Source organism: Natator depressus, chromosome 1, assembly GCF_965152275.1.
Source record: "Natator depressus isolate rNatDep1 chromosome 1, rNatDep2.hap1, whole genome shotgun sequence".
NCBI classification, from domain to species: Eukaryota; Metazoa; Chordata; order Testudines; family Cheloniidae; genus Natator; species Natator depressus.
The window spans coordinates 5772309-5793563 of NC_134234.1; the positions used below are offsets into that span (position 1 = coordinate 5772309).

At 45.9% G+C, this 21255-nt stretch overlaps 2 protein-coding genes across 2 annotated transcripts; one reads left to right on the forward strand and one right to left on the reverse strand.

Annotated features, from left to right (window-relative positions):
• Positions 1–3186: 3186 nt before the first annotated feature.
• Positions 3187–4125, reverse strand: LOC141979379 (olfactory receptor 52E2-like). Its single transcript, XM_074941540.1, has one exon. It carries the CDS (start codon positions 4123–4125, stop codon positions 3187–3189), a length of 939 nt encoding a protein of 312 aa, XP_074797641.1.
• Positions 4126–20063: 15938 nt separating this feature from the next.
• On the forward strand, positions 20064–21002 carry LOC141979538 (olfactory receptor 52N2-like). Its single transcript, XM_074941552.1, has one exon. It carries the CDS (start codon positions 20064–20066, stop codon positions 21000–21002), a length of 939 nt encoding a protein of 312 aa, XP_074797653.1.
• Positions 21003–21255: the final 253 nt, after the last annotated feature.

Sequence of the window (21255 nt, forward strand, 5' to 3'; positions counted from 1 at the left end):
AGCCTCTGTCCTAGGTGAATGCAGCAGAGTTGGGGATCGAGCCACCCAGGAATCCTGGTCCCAGCCTTGTTGGGGTTATGAGGACTCTGGCAGACAGGAGCATGGAAGTGGAGTCCTCAAGAGCAGGGATCCTTGGGATGGACCCTGCCCCCCCCTGCACTCCCCATACCCCCTAAGACTGTACTTCAACCGCCGCTGCTGTGAGAGTACTGGCTCACACCTTCCTGAGCCGCTTCCGAGGGCTCCAATACGATGAGCAGCTCCTTTATATCGATCCAAGAAGTCTTCCGAGAGACATCTCCATGCTGCCGGTCTTCTACCGGGACCTCCTCTGGACCTGGAAACTGTTCTCTGTGACCAAATCCATGGTGACCACTGAGGGGGCAGATCTCCTCGCGGAGCCCCTGCTACACAACCCCCAGCTCCGTGTGCAGGTGGCAGAGTCACCCTCTTTGAGCCAGAGGTTGGTCCTGGCAGAAGTCACCAGAGTCGGAGACCTCCTGGATTATGACGGGGGAGACTGGCTGGATCCCGTGATGCTCGCTCAGCGTATACGGCTCTCCAGGACTTGTACTCCCCGGCACGTACTTCAGGAGGTGAGGGCCGCTTTGCCACCCACTGCTCGGGTTTACCTCGACCGGGTCCTGCATTTGGGCACGCCCTGTCCACCCACCACCACAGGCCCTCTGAACCTTTTCATCAGGCCTGTGCCCCATGGACCCAAACAGTCCCCCACCCCTTCTCCATGAGCCGGCTCCATGACTTGCAGCCAGTTCGTTTCCAGACCGCACCAAGGAAACACCTGTACACTCTCGTCCTCCACACCCTTTACTTCCTCACCCTCGTGTTTTGCACTGACACAAAGTGGTGGGACCTCCTGCCACCTCTAGCGAGTGAGGAGCTCCGGTGGGCCAGCCTATACTCCACCCTGGTCCCGAGGCGCACTGGGGATATCAGCTGGAGGCTCCTTCATTGGGCTGTGAGCACAGAAGTGTATTTGGAGCGGTTTACCTCTATCCTGGACACCTGTCCATTCTCCTGCGTGAGGGAGACTCTGGCACATGTTTACTTGGAGTGCGCCAGGTTGCAGCCCCTATTCCGGCTCCTCACAAATATCCTGTTACGTTTCTTGCTGCACTTTTCCCCTCACCTCCTACTCCATGCACTCCCTGTCTGTGGCCCCACAAAGTCACCGGGACCTCCTGGTCATCCTCCTCCTGGCCCTGTCTAAAATGGCCATCTATAAAACCAGGGAGAGGAGGTTGGCCAATGGAGACTCCTGTGACTGTGGGGCCTCTTTCCAATCCTCTATCCGTTCACATATCCCGGCAGAGTTCCTCTGGGTGGTGTCCACTGGCTCCCTTGACGCCTTTGAGGAGCAGTGGATGCTGTCTGGGGTTTTCTGCTTGGTGTCCCCATCAGGATCCCTTCTTTTGACCCTTTGACCACCCTCCTGTCCCTGTTATTTCATTAGTTGTCCCACGGAATCATTTGGTTTCCAGGTCCTGTAGATCCTCCCCTCAGGCTGCGGGGTGGGGATGGGGTTCTTATGCAGTGGGCGGGCTCCCGCCTGCCCACTTCCCAGAACCCAATAGGTACAATATGATACCAGTCTCTGGGAAGCAATCTTGTGCAGTGATGTTACATTCACCTTACGCAGAAAGCGTGCTCCCGAAAGTTACGCATTTCAGATTGTATCATTTCTATGAAGAATTCACAAGTTACACATCTCTTTACCCATCACTAAAACCCAACCCATCTGTTCGTCCTAGTTCCCTAATAATGTAAGTGGGGAAGTATTATGGGGAACTTTCCTGGCTTTTGCATTACCCCAGGGGAATTTGCTGAGGAAAGGCTATGAGTCAAAACTCACACTCCCTTTTCCCACAGGCCTGCCTGACATCAAGGACTCCCCTTCCATTCTCCTATGGTCACCTAGGATAGGGGCTAGAGTGTCCCCACTCCAGGGTACTCCCTTCACAGTGGATGATTCCTTGACCCCTGATCACTAAATTAAGTTCAATCCAAATATAATTTATTAAACAGCAAGTGTAAGAATAATAAACCAAAAAAAGGGAAAGGTTCACGGAAACAAGAAACCCTGCTCTGTGCGCATGGGGATATCACAAAGAGTCCTCTCTAGGATGCAAGGAAAGTTCATAGTCTCTTCCACTCCAAAATTGACTCCAAAAACAACTGCAAAAAGCAGTACATTATTTTTACTTAAAGGTGATGTTGTAGTTAAATACAGCAGTCCAGTTCTCAAAAACACACCATTTCCTAACTCTCAGCAGTAAGCTCTGCTACAATGTCCTCAATTCCTATAGCAGCTTTCCTGTATTTGGACTTTCCACCTGAAACATTTGCATTATCCTCCAGGATTTGTGATGGATTCAACATAGAAAAAACATGTACATTTTGCTCAGTGAATCACTGTCCATATGATAAAGAACTTCAGCATTGCCTTTTCTTTCTTTTTCTCTTTGGCTATCTGAAAGTGTAATTTTTGTTTGTAAAACTGGACAAGAACAATTACCACAGAGGGACTAATGGAAAACTACTTTGCATCAAATGCTACAGTGTCTTATGGTAGTCTTAGGGCAGGTCGACACTACATCTGGGATCGATGATCTGAGATCAATCCACCGGCGGTCGATTTAGCAGGTCTAGTGAAGACCCGCCAACTCGACAGCAGATCACTCTTCAGTTGACCCCCCAACAAGAAGAGTAACATAAGTCAATGGGAGATCTTTTCCATCGACAGCCCCGTCTCCGCCTCCCCACAATGTAGAACCCGCTGTAACTTGACCTAAGGTACATCGACTTCAGCTGCCTTATTCATGTAGCTGGAGTTGCATAGAGTAGGTTGACAAGATGAGTAGGTTGACACCGTGATAGTGGAGACATAGCTTTAGAGTCACAGAAAGGCTAAGTAACAGGGTGTGTGGGGAGGGAAGCTAATGGGTGACAATAAAGAGGTAAAGTGATGGTCAGAGAGAGGTAACTCAGCAGTGGAAAGAGCAGTGCTTAGTGATGGAGTGATAAGACATTGGTTGGGAGGAAATTCTCAGACTGTGAACTTCCATAATGCTTAGCTCAACCAAACTGGGACAGTGCACCCTTGATTAATGAAGAGATATGCTTTCCTCCTCTTGTCACACAGTTCAAGTCAGTGGCCCCAGGTAATCACCTTCGGCAGGTGTATTTGCCTACTTTGTCACGAAGCTCTTTGGTTTTGACCCCATAAATGATAGGATTGAGCATGGGAGGGATGAGGAGATAGAGGTCAGCCAAAACGATGTGAACATAGGGAGTGATGCCTTGACCGAAGTGGTTTGTGAGACTGGAGAAGAGTCCAGGCATATAATATGTCAGCATCACAGAGATGTGGGTTGTGCAAGTGTTGAGGGCTTTCTGGTGGGCTTTGTTAGAGGAGATTCTGAGGACAGCCCTGATGATCAGACTGTAGGACAGGGCAATGAGCGTCAGGTCAAACCCATTGATTACAAACATTAGCACCCAGCCGTATATCCTGGTGACTGTGAGGTCCCCACACACCACCTTCTCCACCGCTTGGTACTCACATTGCATGTGTGGGATAAGGCGGTTGTCACAGAATGTCTGCTGACTCAGGAGCAGGGGTAGGGGCAGAATGAAGAGAACAGCTCTTATCAAACCTACAAGCCCTAGCTTAGCTATTTGTGTATTGCTGAGGATGATGGAATACCTCAGAGGGTTACATATGGCAACGTAGCGATCAAAGGCCATTGTCACGAGGGTGGCTGAGTGCATAACAGAAACCGTGTGGAGGAAGAACATCTGGGTGAGGCAGCCAGCCACAGTAATGCCTTTCAAATTGAACCAAAATATGCCCAGTGCCTTTGGCACGACAAAGGTAGGTGTGGCAATGTCTGTAAGTGCCAGTATGCAGAGCAGCAGGTACATCGGCTTCTGCAGAGTCTGCTCCTTACCTACGACAGACAGAAGCGTGAAATTTCCCAACAGACTGATAATGTAGAATGTAAAGAAAGGGATGGAAATCCAGATGTGGGCAGCCTCCAGGCCAGGGATGCCCGTTAGGATGAAAGTTGAAGCATCAGAGTTGGTGAAGTTAAAAGCTGCCATGAGGCGGTTGATGCGTCGATATGACTCAGAAATGCTCAAGGTGCCTGTAAAGGGAGAAAAGCACAACAAGGGGGTTACATGCTTTTTAAACAAATAATGTGGTAAATATGTTATAGTTATGAACATTCTCGGAGTCTTCTTGAGTGAGGAGTGAAGAACCACCAACGATGTCACTGCCTGCTTTCTATAACTTTAGCATAAGGCGGGAACCCTTTGTTTCAAAACTTGGTTTCCAGACTAGTTTGTGGGAAAATTACAGACTCCCAAAGATGGAGTCCAGAGTTATGTGGCCTGGTCACATGGCCTTGTAGAGTCATAGCATCCATTACGTAGAGTCTGTCTGAAGCATTCCCAGGGAGGCTCACCAGGTGGGAGATATGTTTCTCTTAAGGCCTATTGTTTCCACCAATGTCACATTGCCCTGAATAGGCCCTTCCCAACCAGCTATCGAGACTGAAACCAAGTTTCCTAGTGGTTGTTACCCAGTTGTAACTACATTTGAAATGCAGAGAAGTAGTCAATATTCAGAGCTTCTAACAAAAATCATAAATGCATACAAAAAGGATAATCATATTCAGAAAGTCATAACTTTTCCAATGACATCTTACATAACCCATCTTGCAATGGGGTACATTGTCACAAAAATATCAATGGTTATTTCTACCAATGAAATGCCTGAAGTTACATAACAACAACAACTGGAAACAAAAATGAGTAAAGCTTGTGACACCCAGATTGTAGTTCTATGGCTTGCCAGGGCAAAGAGATCCTGAAAATCCCCAAACGCACTCTGTAGCAAGAAAGGTCCCTAAGCTGGCCTTGGACCAACAATCACAAAGAAAAAAATAATTTCAACAGCACTGCCCACCCGTCCACCTACATGCTGCTCTGCGACCCTCTGATGTTCCCCTCTGGTGTTATTTAGACTGGTGATCTCTTAGGTCACCCCAATCCTTGACTCTGGGAGCCAGCCTTCCTCTGCTCAGCTGTGAGAACCTCACTCCTGGGCTGTTCACACACAGTCTCTGGCATGTAAGCTGCTCCTTGGCTTGTGCAACCGAATTACACTAGACAATATCTCCAGTCCCAGACACAACCCAAGAAACCTCCCTCTTGCAGGGTCCAGCTATGCCTGCAGGACACTGCAAGCTTAAATGAGTTTGTCAATTATACAAAGAAATTGAGATGCACCAGGCTTTTTATCCCAAGGGGAGTCTCTGTCACACTTCAAACCAAACACACTGCTTCAGGTAGAATAAACAACAAATGTATTAACTACAAAGACAGATTTTAAGTGATATTAAGTGATAAGCAAAAAGTCAGAGTGGTTACCAAAAGAAAAGAAAACATAAGCACTCTGTCATAAATATAAAGGGAAGGGTAACCACCTTTCTGTATACAGAACTATAAAGTCTTTCCTAGTCAGAGGCAAAACCCCTTCACCTGTGAAGGGTTAAGTCACTAAGATAACCTCGCTGGCACCTGACCAAAATGATCAATGAGGAGACAAGATACTTTCAAAGCTGGAGTGGTGGGTGTGGGAACAAAGGGTCTGTCTGTCTCTGTTATGCTTTTGCCAGGAACAGAACAGGAATGGAGTATTAGAACTTGTTAGTAAGTAATTTAGCTCGAAATGCGTTAGATTTCCTTTTCTTTAAATGGCTGGTAAATAAGCTGTGCTGAATGGAATGTATATTCCTGTTTTTGTGTCTTTTTCTAACTTAAGGTTTTGCCTGGCGCGATTCTCTATGTTTTGAATCTGATTACCCTGTAAGATATTTACCATCCTGATTTTACATTGGTGATTCTTTTACTTTTTCTTTAATTAAAATTCTTCTTTTAAGATCCTGATTGCTTTTTCATTGTTCTTAAGATCCAAGCGTTTGGGTCTGTGTTCACCTATGCAAATTGGTGAGGATTTTTATCAAGCCTTCCCCAGGAAAGTGGCTGTAGGGCTTGGGGGGATATTTTGGGGAGTAGACATCTCCAGTGGGCTCTTTCCCTGTTGTTTGATTAACACGCTTGGTGGTGGCAGCATAGGGTTCAAGGACAAGGCAAAGTTTGTATGTTGAGGAAGCTTTTAACCTAAGCTGGTAAGAATAAGCTTAGGGGGTCTTTCATGCAGGTCCCCACATCTGTACCCTACAGTTCAGAGTGGGGAAGGAACGTTAACACGGTGGCAGAGCGGTGGGATCATTTTAAGATTTTTTTTTTTAGATGCTTTTGAGGTTTGTTTTTTTTCATCATTTTGAAGCAGAAGCACAGTAGGATTTTAAAAGGACATTTTTCCCCCTTTGGGCTGCTTGGAAACAGGTTTTAAGCTGAAAGCAATTAGAGTATTCCTGTCTCTGCCTGGGGGCCAGAGCAGCAAGCGTAACCAAGGGATTTGTCTTTTTTGAGCAGGAGTTTTCTCTACCTCAATGCAGGGTAGTTAACCTCCTGCAGGGAAATTCACTAGTTTTTCACAAACCTGAAGAGGTTTTTTGTTATTGTTTGTTTTTTTAAGCTAAGAGCAACTAGGTGTTTTTTCTGTCTATTTGCCTGGAGACAAAGGATTTTTTCTGTAGGCTGAGAATAGGCTTTTCTGTAGGCTGAGGGTGTTCTTGAGGAAATAGAAAGATGCATCCTAGATGGGAAGCCCAAAACTGTAATCGAGGTGGGGGAGATTGGAGCCAAATGGGTGGAGGTGGCAGAAATGAAAAAAAAAACTGTTCGTAGTTGGAGCGGATACCAGAAGGGACAACCTCAGACCGCACCCTACTACTGGGGGCAGCCCAAGGCCCCAACTACACACCAAGGAACACTCCAGACACCTTATTGTCCTGCCACAACATTCTTCCGCAACCCACCTCACCCCAGTGAACCATCAGCTGGACGATGTTTTAAATGTAACGAGCCGGGGCATGTAAAGGCCAACTGCCCCAAGAACCCCAACAGATTACAGTCCATTGCGCTGGAATCACACCAGAGGTCCTCAGGCCCAGATGCCTCCCAGATACCCTTGGAGCGGAGGGAAACTGTGAGTGTGGGCGGGAAGAAGTTCACCACGTGAAGGGACACTGGAGCGCAAGTGTCAGCTATCCATGCTTCCTTAGTGGACCCCAATGTAATTGACCCAGAGATCCAAGTAAGAGTTCAAACCTTCAAGTCCAACTCTTTCCATTTGCTGACAGCCAAGTTGCCTGTCCAGTACAAGGGCTGGTCAGGAACGTGGACTTTTGCAGTCTATGATGATTATCCCATCCCCATGCTGTTTGCAATCAAGTGTTGGGGACACTTCAGAGTTCAGAGTAGGGAAGGAACCTTGACACACGCAGTCTCAACTCTCAACTCTATTAGACTGGGCAACATCTGGATTAAGCATTTTTCTCACCCCACTGTATATTGCAGTCCTTAATATACAAGTTTGTTCTTTAAACCCTCAGTCCGTGTGGTTTGGGGGGCATAAGTCCAGGCATGTCTGGGGGCCATTGCTGAGTCTCTCCAATTAAGGTTACCCAATTCCCTTAGTGGGGCCTCATGCACGTGAGTCATTGCATTGGAGCTCCCTTGCTGGACAAGGGCTGTTGATGGGTTGTTTGACACCCTGCCCCGCTATTGGTCACTTTCCTTGCTGTTGCCTCTGGGGAGCTAATATCTGGCTGATTCCCCAACTTGCAGCATGTTTTAGTGACTGCCATACAACACCATTCTCATAACTCTATATACATTAATGATGCACATGTATGGAAAGAGACATGACTTTCAGCAGATAATAACCTTTCCCCTGAGACATTACAAGGCATGCTTCATATGTAAAATCACATTTATATGAAAATGAGTTCTATGGCGGTTACAGTACATTCCCCGATGATAGAGAATGTGTCACCTCACCCCTTAGTTTGCTGCAAGAGGTTAGTCACCGACTACCTCAATGGCAGTGTGTGTTATAGTTCTCTTGGTACCCAGCCATCAAGGCCATGAGGTGGCGTGCCTCAGTTTCCCTATTGGGACACTGCAAACCAGGTTTCTCTGCTGTGATCTGATTTAATTCTGTTTACAGTTATTATCTATGAACTAGACTTACCATAAGGTTGAACATCAGTCATAAAATTCTTATCCCAAAACTTTACATTAATACCAATTTTTTTTAAATCACAGATGGGTGTTTACAAGTATCTATATGCTACCACGCCCTCTGTTCAGATACTGTAATTTGAGGTTAGTTTGTTCATTACCCATGGTATCCTTTGACTCTCTCCCAAGAAATCAGTCAATGGCTTGTCTTTCCTTCCAGTGTTCCCTTATGTGTGGGCTCTGAATTTAATCGTGTTTCTGGAATTTTGGTGCCTCAAGGTCTGGCAAGATAGTTTTTCAGGGGGATCCTGCACATTGGCTGGCCCTTTGCCTCCTTTCCCTAGAGGATGGTGATCTGAGCTCTGTGGGCTAGGTGTGTTTACCCTTTGATCAGACGCACCGTTTTCCCAACGGCTTTCCCACAACTGCTTTCAGTGTCTCACCAGCCTGTGGGAAGACACCCCCTTCTCTGTCAGTTGGGCCATTTATATTCTCACAAACTACCACCTGGCAACTTCCTGGTCTCAATTCCTCCGTTATCACGGGCGTTGGAGCTACATCTAGATGTAAAGAGACATAGATAGTTTCTAAAAAAAGTATCAGAAATAGCGTCCTGAAATACTGAGACCTGGATTGTGGTACCCTCTGCCACCCCCTTCTCTGTCCCTGTGAAGTCAGCTGTCTGACTGTTCCCGTCCAGGATGTCAGTTACACAGTTCCCTCTCAAAACCTGGGTCACCAGCTGTCAGGGTTCCCTCCCCACTCTGAGCTCTGGGGTAGAGATGTGCAGCCCCGCATGAAACACACCCTAAGCTTATTTCTACCAGTATAGGTGAAAAATTCCCAAGGCACAAATCATTTCCTTGTCCTTGGACAGTATTGCTGCCAATACCAAGTGCTTTAGACACAAATCAAGGAAAAGGGCCACTTGGAGTCCTTCTTTCCCCAAAATATTCCCCGGAAACCCCTTCACCCCCTTTCCTGGGCGGCTTGAGAATAATATACTAACCAATTGGTTACAAAGTGAGCACAGAGCAAACTCCTGGCTTTTTAGGACCCTGACAATCAATCAGGTTCTTAAAAGAAGAACTTTATTATTATTTTGTTTAAAAAAGTAAAAGAATCACAGCTAGAAAATCAGGATGGAAGGTAACTTTACAGAGTATATTTAAAAAAAAAATAAAACACAGAGGATTCCCGTCTGGGCTCAGCTTCAAAGTTACATAAAACCAGGAATAAAACGCCCTCTTAGCATATGGAAAATTCACAAGCTAAAACAAAAGATAATCTAATGCATTTCCTTGTCTTGACTTACAATTTCTGTAATTTTAGATGTATCATTTCAGGTATCTTTTCTGGAGATGGTTTACCAGCTTGGTCTTTCTCTCTGTGTGTGTCCAGGGAGGGAACACACAAAGAGAGCACAAACAAAAATGCTTCCCCCCCCACCCCAGATTTGAAAGTAACTTCTTTCCTTATTGGTCCATTTGGCCAGGTGCCAACCAGGTTATTGCAGGTTCTTAACCCCTTACAGGTAAAGGGATTCTGTACCTCTGGACAGGAGGGATTTTATCTTACCATATACATCAAGGTTGTTACCCTTCCCTTTATATTTATGACACAGGCTGAGTACCTGGGTTCACAGATGCTGATGCAGCCTTCCTTCCAGTGTCCTCAGCATCATACCCCAAGTGACTAGTGGGGAGACATTCCTGTACCCCCACTATTCCTTCCCCACTTTCCTCCTCCGGTCCCCTCCTAAGACACATTTCTCTGTGCTCCCTTGGAAGCATTCTTTCTTTTGTTCAGCTGCAAAACTCTGCCAGCTAAAAACTGGGACAGTTTCCTTACTCACTGACAACACCTTCCCTGCCTCTTCGCCTGAGGGCATGTTGCCTAGTTTCAGCCCCTCCCATACTTGGAAGCACCCTGCTTCCCTGTCTTACAGAGTGACAGGAATCCTCACTCACCTCAGTGGTTTCTGAGATTCCCTGCCCCTTCTCTGGGCTCTCCTCTGGGACTCATTTCTCTATGCTCCTTAGAGTTTCTCTCTGGTTCAGCTGTGACCTGCTGGAAGCTAACAGCCTGGACAGATCTCTCCCTGGCATTTATTACACTCCTATCCCTTCCTGATGTGATGTTGCCTCCAGCTTGAGTGCTGGAGTTGGTCTCAACCACCCTCCCGCCTGGAAACATGTGGCTTCCACCTACTGAAGAAGAATCAAGGAGACTCTCTCCATTCTCTCAGCAGTTCCTGAGACCTTACCCTTTGCCTCAGGGGTCCCAGCATAAAACTCCCTCCTGCAACAGGCAAATACTTTAAGCTGAGCTACAAAGAAAGAACATGACCAAGGAGCAGGTCGACTAGGAGTTGTTCCTTTACTTCACAGTCAAAACTTTCCAAACCTTCCCACAACACATGGATTTTACTTAGTTGTATGAGGAATCTGCTTCCACCCACCCCCACAATCTCTGCCGTTTGGCAAGGTCACATACTGGCCTTTGGGACCACACTCTGCTTCATCAGAGAGATCCGGGCCCCTGTACCCCTCTGCCCCAAGTACTCCCTGCCATCCATTTGGGGAGCCTTGACCTGCTCCATATCTGGATCTGCAGAGGCCAATCTCACAAAACCAATATGATAGGTTTTGATTGCTTGGGGAGTTTCTCTGATGAGGACAGGAGAACTAACATCAACTATTGGTTGTCTGCTTCCTCCTAGCACAGGGCATTTATTCCTCAGGTGATCAGTGGAATTACACTGACAGCACCCTTTGAGCTCTTCTGCTTTTACAGGAAATTTGGGATGAGGGTTAGAGGAATGTTTTTGGATAAGAGAATGTTTAGACTCCCATCCCCCTACTGTCAGCTAAAAAAGCCATCTCATCCACTGACTCTATCTTCGTCCACACACTCCACAGTCTATCTTTCTCCCATAGACACTGGTTTACTTCAGCCTTACATATGCTGAGGAAATGCTCTTCAGCAACAAGTCCAAGCATTCCTTCAAAACTTGCCACATATTTACCCCTCACCCATTTTCCCAACAAATCTATGATCTTGTTTACATATTCCCCATTACTCGTCCCAATATCCCTCTTAAGATTCCTGAATTTAACTCTATATGTTTCAGGGGTAATCTGAAAACTTCGCAAAACAGTATCTTTAAATTTACAGTAGTCTCTAAAGCATCTTCGCTAGGCATTCCATTGAACACATTTGGAGCTTTGCCAGTGAATTTTGCAATGCATCCGATGAAGTGAGCTGTAGCTCACAAAAGCTTATGCTCAAATAAATTGGTTAGTCTTTAAGGTGCCACAAGTACTCCTTTTCTTTTTGCAATCAGGGTAGGAGCTCTCTTACCAGCAGGGATTTCATGTATCACACACAGCCTGTCGAAGGCAGTGAGATATTCAGCAATATCGTTCTCCTCACTGTCTGCAGGACATGAGCGTTCCCATTTGTGGATTTTTGGAGTGATGGGAGTCACTTGGCTCAGGGGCCTCTGGTTCTGCTTCTCTATCAAGTCCAGTTGGTGTTTTCACTCTCCCTCTTTCTTTCTTCCTGCCCTGTTTCTCTCTCTGTCTCTCTTTTGCTCTTTTTCTTCCATAGCCCTGCTGTGTGCAGCCTCCTCCCTGGCTGCTTCTTCCTCCATAGCCCTTTGGTGTGCAGCCTCCTCTTCTTTGAGCCTCATTTGAAACTCGCGGTGATTTCCCTTCTCTGCTGCTTCCAGTTTTGCCAGCTCTAGTTTTGTAGACTCCCTCACTGGTAGTCATTTTTCTGCTTTCTTTTGCTTATTTCCCTCACCCAAAATAAACAAACAGAAAATATCATAAGTGTGACCTCCTCCTGACTGTTCTTAGCCACTGCACTTAAGACTCACTTAAAATCACAAATATCAGTGCTTAAAGTGTGAACTTCACTTGGAGTAACAAGCTGCACGTATTTCAGGTTTCAGAGTAGCAGCCGTGTTTGTCTGTATCCGCAAAAAGAACAGGAGTACTTGTGGCACCTTAGAGACTAACACATTTATTTGAGCATAAACTTTTCTGGGCTACAGCCCACTTCAGCGGATGCACAGAATGGCACGTATAGTAAGAAGATACATATATATATACATACAGAGAACATGAGTCAACAGTGTGCCCTTGTTGCCAAGAAGGCCAAAGGAATTTGGGGATGTATAAGTAGGGCATTGCCAGCAGATAGAGGGACGTGATCATTCCTCTCTATTCGACATTGGTGAGGCCTCATCTGGAGCACTGTCTCCAGTTTTGGGCCCCACACTACAAGAAGGATGTGGAAAAATTGGAAAGAGTCCAGGAGGGCAAGAAAAATGATTAGGGGACTGGAAGACATGAGTTATGAGGAGAGGCTGAGGGAACTGGGATTGTTTAGTCTGTGGAAAAGAAGAAGGAGGGAAGATTTGATAGCTGCTTTCAACTACCTGAAAGGGGGTTCCAAAGAGGATGGATCTAGACTGATCTCAGTGGCAGCAGATGACAGAACGAGAAGTAATGGTCTCAAGTTGCAGTGGGGGAGGTTTAGGTTGGATATTAGGAAAACCTTTTTCACTTGGAGGGTGGTGAAACATTGGAATGCGTTACCTAGGGAGGTGGTGGAATCTCCTTCCCTAGATATTTTTAAAGTCAGGCTTGACAAAGCCCTGGCTGGGATGATTTAGTTGGGGATTGGTCCTGCTTTGAGCAGGGGGTTGGACTAGATGACCTCCTGAGGTCCCTTCCAACCCTGATATTCTAGGATTCTATGAAAAGCTGCACATACACCCTGTTCTCTGCGCCACTGTGACGTCCCCCTCGTTTTATCTGGACCGTGTTATCTGCTAGGTCACTTTCCTTTCTCTTGCCTCAGGGGAGCTAATATCTGGCTGATTCCCCCAATTATAGCATGTTTTAGTGACCACCATACAACACAATTCTCGTAACTTCATATGCATTAATGATCACCAATATGGATAAAGACATGACTTTCAGGAGATCATAACCTTTTCCCTGATACTTTACAAGGTATGCTCTATATGTAAGATCAGGATTATATGAAAATGAGGAAAATAGGGGTTACAGTAGGGTCCCCCAAGGTATAGACTGTCACAGCACCCACAAATGCTTAATGCTACTTTTCTGTCACTGTACATCCCCTGCCTGACTCCACAGCCCTCAGCAGTGCCCACTTCCCTCTGTACACCCCATGCCTGCCCCCACAGCCTCCAGCACTGCCAGCCTGCCTTTGTACACCCTGCTCCCTGCCCCACAAACCCTGGTGCTGGTCACCTGTCCATGTAGGTCCCCCACATAGGGATACCTCTCACCCAGGACCAAAACCAGGTGCCACACAACACAGTGACATCTCACAGAAATGAGACACAGCTTTGATATATTGCATCCAGTTAAAAACCTATATACAACTTCCTGAGGCTGCTTTTCCATGCTGGCGATTGTTGACATTGCCACGAAACTGTAGTGGGCTTTCTCACAGGACGAAGGATGGTCTGGATGGGGGACGGTGCCAGAGACAATCTGCTACAGTGTGGTCCACTTTACATTCCAGGCTGAGACACCTCCCGGACGCAGGAGGCCTCATGATGCCTCTTTGTGCTGTGCATTGGGGAGGACGTCCGTTCCCCATTTTGCATAATTTCAGTACTCTGAGTCACTCTGATCTGGATACTGCATGTCACAGAATATCAGGGTTGGAAGGGACCTCAGGAGGTCATCTAGTCCACAGTGTCCCGCTGTCTCACCCCCAGCCCCCCACACACTGTGTGTTTCTGGACCTCCCCCGGGGACATTTGTAACACCATCTCTAAGCCAGAAACATGCTTTTAATTTTACTGCCTTTTCTGCTTCACATCCTCTCCAGAAACAGAGATGCAGGGGCTCAGAGAGAGCAGGCCCCCTCCCCCCTTGACAAAAATGTTATCCTAATTGTTTTGAAGGTTTAAGCCTGTGAGTTTGAGATATCAGCAACTTTTCTGTCAGTTTTTCTTGGGTGCTAAGAAGCTCACCCATCCTTAGAGGCCACAGGAGAGCTCCACATGAAGTCACTGGAGACTCAGTGCAGATTTAATTCAGGTCATTTATTTAAGTCGCTACATGTGGATTACGGGGGAACTCCTGGATCCATTGGGAATTTGGCATTTGATCTCAAAGGGGACCAGATTCACCCCGAGTGTGTAACTTTTTGCTCCCGGCTGTAGAAATCGGGGCTTTGGGTCCTGCGGCAGAAAATGCGATTCTGTTAGGGTGCTGAAAGACTCTGAGGGGAAACCACCAATTCCTGGGGTGTTCTGAGACCGGGAATGAAAGTTGGGAATTTCAAAACACAGGGGCCCTGATTTTGCCCTCAGAGAGGTGAGTGTCAATCTGGAGTGACCCAGTGAAGACAGAATGTGAGAGCAGAATATAGCTAGTGTGTGGCCCATTCTTGTTGTGAACCCCCTGGTAACACAGATACCCACCGCAGAGCCTTTGGCTGCATTTCCTAACAGGGCAGTAATGATGCTGAACTGGAAAACTTGAGCGAACCAGAGGAAAAACCACACAGCACAAAAAAAGGAAGTTACTGAGACAGATAGAAGGACACAGTAAGAGACAAGGAACTGATCTTAAAAATAAATATTGTCTAAACTCTTTCCAATACATTTGTAGTTCCAATTTTAGCAGGTAAATCTTTTGGTGTTTCTGAGTATTAAACAATTCAAGTCACCCTGGTGGCCCTGGATCCCTTCCTGAGCCCTCAGCACTAACCTTAATGGAGAAACAGGCAAGTGACCGCAATCCCGCACAGCAGAGAAAGGAAATCTCCTTACGGCTACTGCAAGGCAGAGGCTTGAGAATCAGTGTGTGAATGTCACATGGCTGACACTTCACATGCTGCACAGCGACCTTTATGTTCCCTCTGAACACTCCCCGCGAACTGTCAGGTTTCCAGGACTCGCGTAGAATTCCCTGGACTTTGTGAGCAGCGGGAAAAACAGAAAATAGACCCTAGAGAACTTCAGCCTGAGAGCCCCCCGGGAGTGAAGAAATGATTTGCCAATAACAGGGACTCAGATTTACAGAGCAAAATGCAGTTTGTGCAGCAAATGATGATAGATTTCTTTCCTGTGTGTAGTGCAAGGCCACCTGCATTCTGTGGAAAAGCTGCCACAAGATTCGGGGCCAAAAACACATTTCAGTTGATGGTAGCGTTGTATCTCTGCACACCGCCCATGCAGTTGTAATAGCCATTCCATTTGCCTCTGAAAAATCACTGCCACCCTGCAGAGGCAAAATTACATGATCCTGAACTGATGCAAGCTGAAATGTGTGTAAAAGGGTTTCTTCTCCCAGGATTCTGACATCAATGGTATTTGCCAGTGGCCCTTGGGAGGTGTTAACTTGTTTTATGTCTGACAGCTACCAACTGTTTTAATGGTTAATCTACTCTCTGCATCAGGGAGGCATCATATTTCACTTCTTTGTTGACCTTTCACAGACTGGTGCAGAAACGGGTTATGATATCTTGGGTCAGAGATAGTCCAATGGGACTTCTCCACCGACTGTGGGATTCCTTCCACTCTTCCCGTGCTAAAATGACCCTGCTTCGGCAAGAACATGGGTGAGAACATGTTGGTACAGGAATCAAAGAACTGCTACATGTGGATCTCCTGTTTGGGCTACTGTCCCTACCCCCATATTGCGTCATAGGTGCCTTGCGGCCAAATTTGAGGTCCAGAGGGTATAAGACGGAGGGGTTGTCACCCCTGGGGTGCACTCTGGAAGCCATGAGAACTGCTGCACCCCTCTAATCACCCAAGTGGGCTGGCCCTGTTTCACACTGCTTTGCTGGTGATTCACTCTCTCCAGGCCCTATGATCACCAACACTAGAGCAGATGGTGCCACACAATGAAACAGAGCTACCTGAGAGTTTAGCTAACCTCCTAAGTATAAACAGCAGACACCAGCCGATTTCTCGGTTTTGTTTCCAATTGTTGTTGAATGTTATTTATATAACTTCAGACGTTTCACTGGTGGAAAGAACCACTGATCTTTGTACCTCAGCTGCTTCAATCTCCCACCATATCCTGGACCCGCTGACTGAGCTCTCCTTCCCCATCCCAGGCTGCCTTGCTTCCAACATCATGCTGGTTGCCAGTGTCTTCTCCATACACCTCAGTCATCTGTGGCTTCCACAACCTCTGAGCTGCCCCACACTCCCCACAGCTCTTCTTCTGCAGGGGGTGAGATGCATCCATCAAACCTGCTCCCTTGGCAGGGAGGAGTGACACACCGGTCATAAATCTCACACACAGGCCTCAAATGCCAAGGAACCTATGCTGCTTCTCTTGTTACACCAATACACAGTACATGGTGCTTCAAGGACTGCTGCTCAGGAACAACTCACAGGCTGAGAATTATGCACATTATATAATGAGAGCGGGCAACTCTGGGACATGTGAGGGCCTAGATCAATACAGCTGCCACATGCAGGGACCACTGGTAGGTGACTGAAACAGTGGGCCACTGTGAGACAGATGTTAAATCCAGGATGCTCTGGGATGATTTGCTAGCCAGCTCTGTTAGTTATGAATGGTGAGGCTTGTACATTCATCCTTAGTGCAAAGATTTTATTGGGTGTGTCAAGGTTCCTTTTCCACTCTGAACTCTAGGGTACAGATGTGGGGACCTGCATGAAAACCTCCTAAGCTTACTTTTAACAGCTTAGGTTAAAACTTCCCCAAGGTACAAAATTATTTTACCCTTGGATTTCCACTGCCACCACCAAACTTTATCTGGGTTTACTGGGAAAAGTGGTTTGGACACATCTTTCCCCCCAAAATCCTCCCAACCCTTGCACCCCACTTCCTGGGGAAGGTTTGGTAAAAATCCTCACCAATTTGCAGAGGTGACCACAGACCCAAACCCTAGGATCTTAGAACAATGAAAAAGCATTCAGTTTTCTTACAAGAAGACTTTTAATAGAAGTAAAGGAATCACCTCTGCAAAATCAGGACGGTAGATACCTTACAGGGTAATTAGATTCAAAACATAGAGAATCCCTCTAGGGAAAACCTTAAGTTACAAAAAAGACACACAGACAGGAATAGTCATTCTATTCAGCACAACTCTTTTCTCAGCCATTTAAAGAAATCGTAATCTAACACATATCTAGCTAGATTAATTACTAAAAGTTCTAAGACTCCATTCCTGTTCTATCCCTGGCAAAAGCATCATACAGACAGACACAGACCCTTTGTTTTTCTCCCTCCTCCCAGCTTTTGAAAGTATCTTGTCTCCTCATTGGTCATTTTGGTCCGGTGCCAGCGAGGTTACCTTTAGCTTCTTAACCCTTTACAGGTGAGAGGATTTTTCCTCTGTCCAGGAGGGATTTTAAAGTGGTTTACCCTTCCCTTTATATTTATGACAGGGTGAAGTTATTATTTTTCTCACCTAAAACTTTTTTCCATGCAGCTCCTTATGGGATCCCTCAGGTTCATGAGATACACACGGAGTACACATTTTCCAAGGCAGAGAAGTCACCTGATAATTATGGTTAAATTCAACATAACCATGAATAGAAAATTGTTCCAATGCTTAATTAACTCACACTATTTAAAATGTACACTTTATTTCCAATCAGAAATTCTTTAACTCCAATTTCCAGCCACAGGATCATGTTACACCTCTCAGAGTAGCAGCCATGTTAGTCTGTCTCCGCAAAAAGAAAAGGAGGACTTGTGGCACCTTAGAGACTAACAAATTGATTGGAGCATAAGCTTTCGTGAGCTACAGATCACTTCATCGCAAAAGCTTATCGCAAAAGCTTATGCTCCAGTGAATTTGTTAGTCTCTGAGGTGTCACAATCCTCCTTTTCTTTTTGCTGTTACACTTTCAGTATGCTAGCCTGAAAAGCCTATTATTCAATACCAGTTCCCAGTGTATGTCGTTTCCAACAGTTATCAAGTCACCCCTTAACCATCTTGATTAAACTAAACATATCAAGATCTTTGAGTCTATCACTATAAGGCATGTTTTCTAATTTGTATGAATTCCTGTGACACTTCTCTGCACACTCTTTGGTAGATAAACATCCAGTTTTAACTGGGGACACCACAACTAGACAGAGGATTCAAGAAGCAGCCACACCAGTGCCAAATACAAAGGTAAAATAACTTCTCTAACTCTCCTTGAGATTCCAGTGGTTACCATCCAAGGATCACATTGGCTCTTTCGGCCACAGGGTCACACTGGAAATTCATGTTTAGCTAATTAGTCCTTCTTACAGATTGCTCTGAATCAGTGACCTGTCTTCTTTATTATTTACAATCCCCCAAATTTTTTGACATCTGCAAATGTCATTGATATTCAGGCATGAGAAGGGTTAGCAGCTGAGTTGCTGACACATGTTCCTTCTTACATTCGTCTGTTAACATCTGTAACTTATGCCTCTGACAAAGCTGGGTGCCTGCAAGAAAGTGTCTCACCAAAAGAAACAAGGGAGGTGTCAGGGTTCCCTCCCCACTCTGAACTTTAGGTACAGTTGTGGGGACCAGCATGAAAGCCCCCCACGCTTATTCTCACCATTTTAGGTTAAAACCTGGTATGCTGCCAATACCAAGCGATTTAACAAAGAATCAGGGAAGAGCCCACTTGGAGACGTCTTTCCCCAAAATATCCCCCCAAGCCCTTACACCCCCTTTCCTGGGAGGCTTGAGAATAAACAAGATGAGCACAAACCAGCCTTGATTTTTAAGACCCATAAAACCCAATCGGATTCTTAAAAAATAGAACTTTATTAGAAGAATAAAAACAGATAAGAGAACAACTCTGTAAGATCAGAATGGAAAATAATCTCACAGACAGTCAGATTCAAAACATAGAGAATCCCTCTAGGCAAAACCTTATGTTACAAAAAGACACAAAAACAGGAATATACATTTCCTCCAGCACAGCGAATTTCACAAGCCAAAACAAAGAAAACCTAATGCATTTTCTAGCTAGATTACTTACTAACTTTACAGGAGTTGGAGGGCTTGCATCCTTGATCTGTTCCCGGCAAAGGTATCACACAGACAGACCAAAGCCTTTTCCCCCTCTCCAGGTTTGAAAGTATCTTGTCCCCTCATTGGTCATTTTGGGTCAGGTGCCAGCCAGGTTACCTGAGCTTCTTAACCCTTTACAGGTAAATGGACTTTGCCTCTGGCCAGGAGGGATTTTATAGCACTGTATGCAGAAAGGTGCTTATTCTTCCCTTTATATTTATGACAGGAGGTAACAGAGCTGCAGACCTGTAGCCCTAAACACCAATAGCCTTGTGGCCTTTCTGCCCATTCTGTTGAGCACAAAGTCTCACTTAGCCCATGGCCTCAACTACCTCTTGTTGCAATGAGTTCCTCAGTTCAATTAGGCATTGAGTCAAGAGAGCACTTTTTTTTATTGGTTTTGAATTTTCCATGTTTCACTTTAATTGAATGTCCTCTTGATCTTGTGTTAGGAGACATGGAGAACACATTCTCAATCTACTCTCTACGAGGCAGTATTTTAGAGATTTTCACATCTCCCCTCTGATTGATCTCCTTTGTAAGGTAACAATCCCAGTCTTTTTCATCTTCCATTATGTGCCCATTCACCTGGCTTGGTTAGCTCTCTCTGAGGACTTCTCTGGACTTGACTAGGACCTAAATAATCTTGTGCCACCTGCATATGTTGCCATCTCACTCCTCAACACCCCCTTTCTAGATTGGTAATAAATATTAAATATTTGCCATACAGATTGTTATAAATTGTGTAAACCTCTTACCCCTGTCCCAGCACCCAGTTGCTGTCCTTCACAGTCACCTTGATCATTTCTGACCCTGATCGACACATGAACCACCTCATGTCAGTTTTCAACCTCACACACTTTGACGCTTCAGCATTCTTTCTAATGGGCACCCCTGACTTGGAAGCTGCTCACGTCTGGATTTCCATTCCTTTCTCTATTTTCTACATTATGGGCCTGCTGGGAAATTTCATGCTTCTCTATGTTATAGGTAAGGAGCAGACTCTGCACAAGCCAGTCTATCTGCTGCTCTCCATGCTGGTACTCACAGAAATCGGCACATATATTTCCATCATCCCAAAGGCAATGTGCATATTTTGGTTCAATTTGAAAGGTATTACTGTGGGTGGCTGCCTCAATCAGATGTTCTTCATTCACGTGGCTTCTGTGACACATTCAACCGTCCTCGTGACAATGGCCTTTGATCACTTTGTCGCCATATGTAACCCTCTGAGATATGCCACAGTCATCACCAGTGCACGAATAGCTAAGCTAGCGCGAGTGGGTTTGATAAGAGATGTTCTCTTCATTCTTCCCATGCCCCTGCTCCTGAGCAGGCAGCCATTCTGTGCCAACAACATTATCCCACATACGCGCTGTGACCACATGGCCATGGTGAAGATGTCATGTGGAGACATTACAGTCAACAGGATGTACGGTTTGGTAATAGCGTTGGTAATCGTCATGTTAGACCTGACACTTATTGCCCTGTCCTATGGTCTGTTCATCAGGGCTGTCCTCAGAGTATCCTCCAAGAAAGCCCACCAGAAATCTTTCAGCACTAGCACAGACCATATCGGTGTGAAGAAGATGTCTTATCCTTCCTTCCTCTTCTCCACTGTGACATACCGGTTTGGTCAGGGAATTGATCCCCATCTTCACATCATCTTGACCAACCTATATTACCTCCTCCTCCCCATGTTCAATCCTATCATTTATGGGGCCAAAACCTTCGAGCTTCGTGAGAAATTGCGTAAGTACACTTGCAGAATATGATTGCCCCGTGCCACTGATTTTAAGCCTTCGTGACAAGAGGGTGAAAGTGCATCTTGTTAATCAAGGGTGCTCTGTCCTCCTTTGGCTGAGCTCAGCACTGTGGAAGTTCAAGTCTGAGAAGCTCCTCACACCTAACCTCTTATCACTGTATCACCAAGTACTGATCTCTCCGCTGCTAAGTTCCCTCTCTCTCACCATCATCTGATCTCTTTCAGTGTCATCTATCAGCCCTCAACCCCCAACACCCTGTCAC

What these genes read in the sequence shown, in the direction of transcription:
- LOC141979379 (XM_074941540.1), bottom strand. Translation starts at nt 4,125, where the DNA reads ATGGCAGCTTTTAACTTCACCAACTCTGATGCTTCAACTTTCATCCTA.
- LOC141979538 (XM_074941552.1), top strand. Translation starts at nt 20,064, where the DNA reads ATGTCAGTTTTCAACCTCACACACTTTGACGCTTCAGCATTCTTTCTA.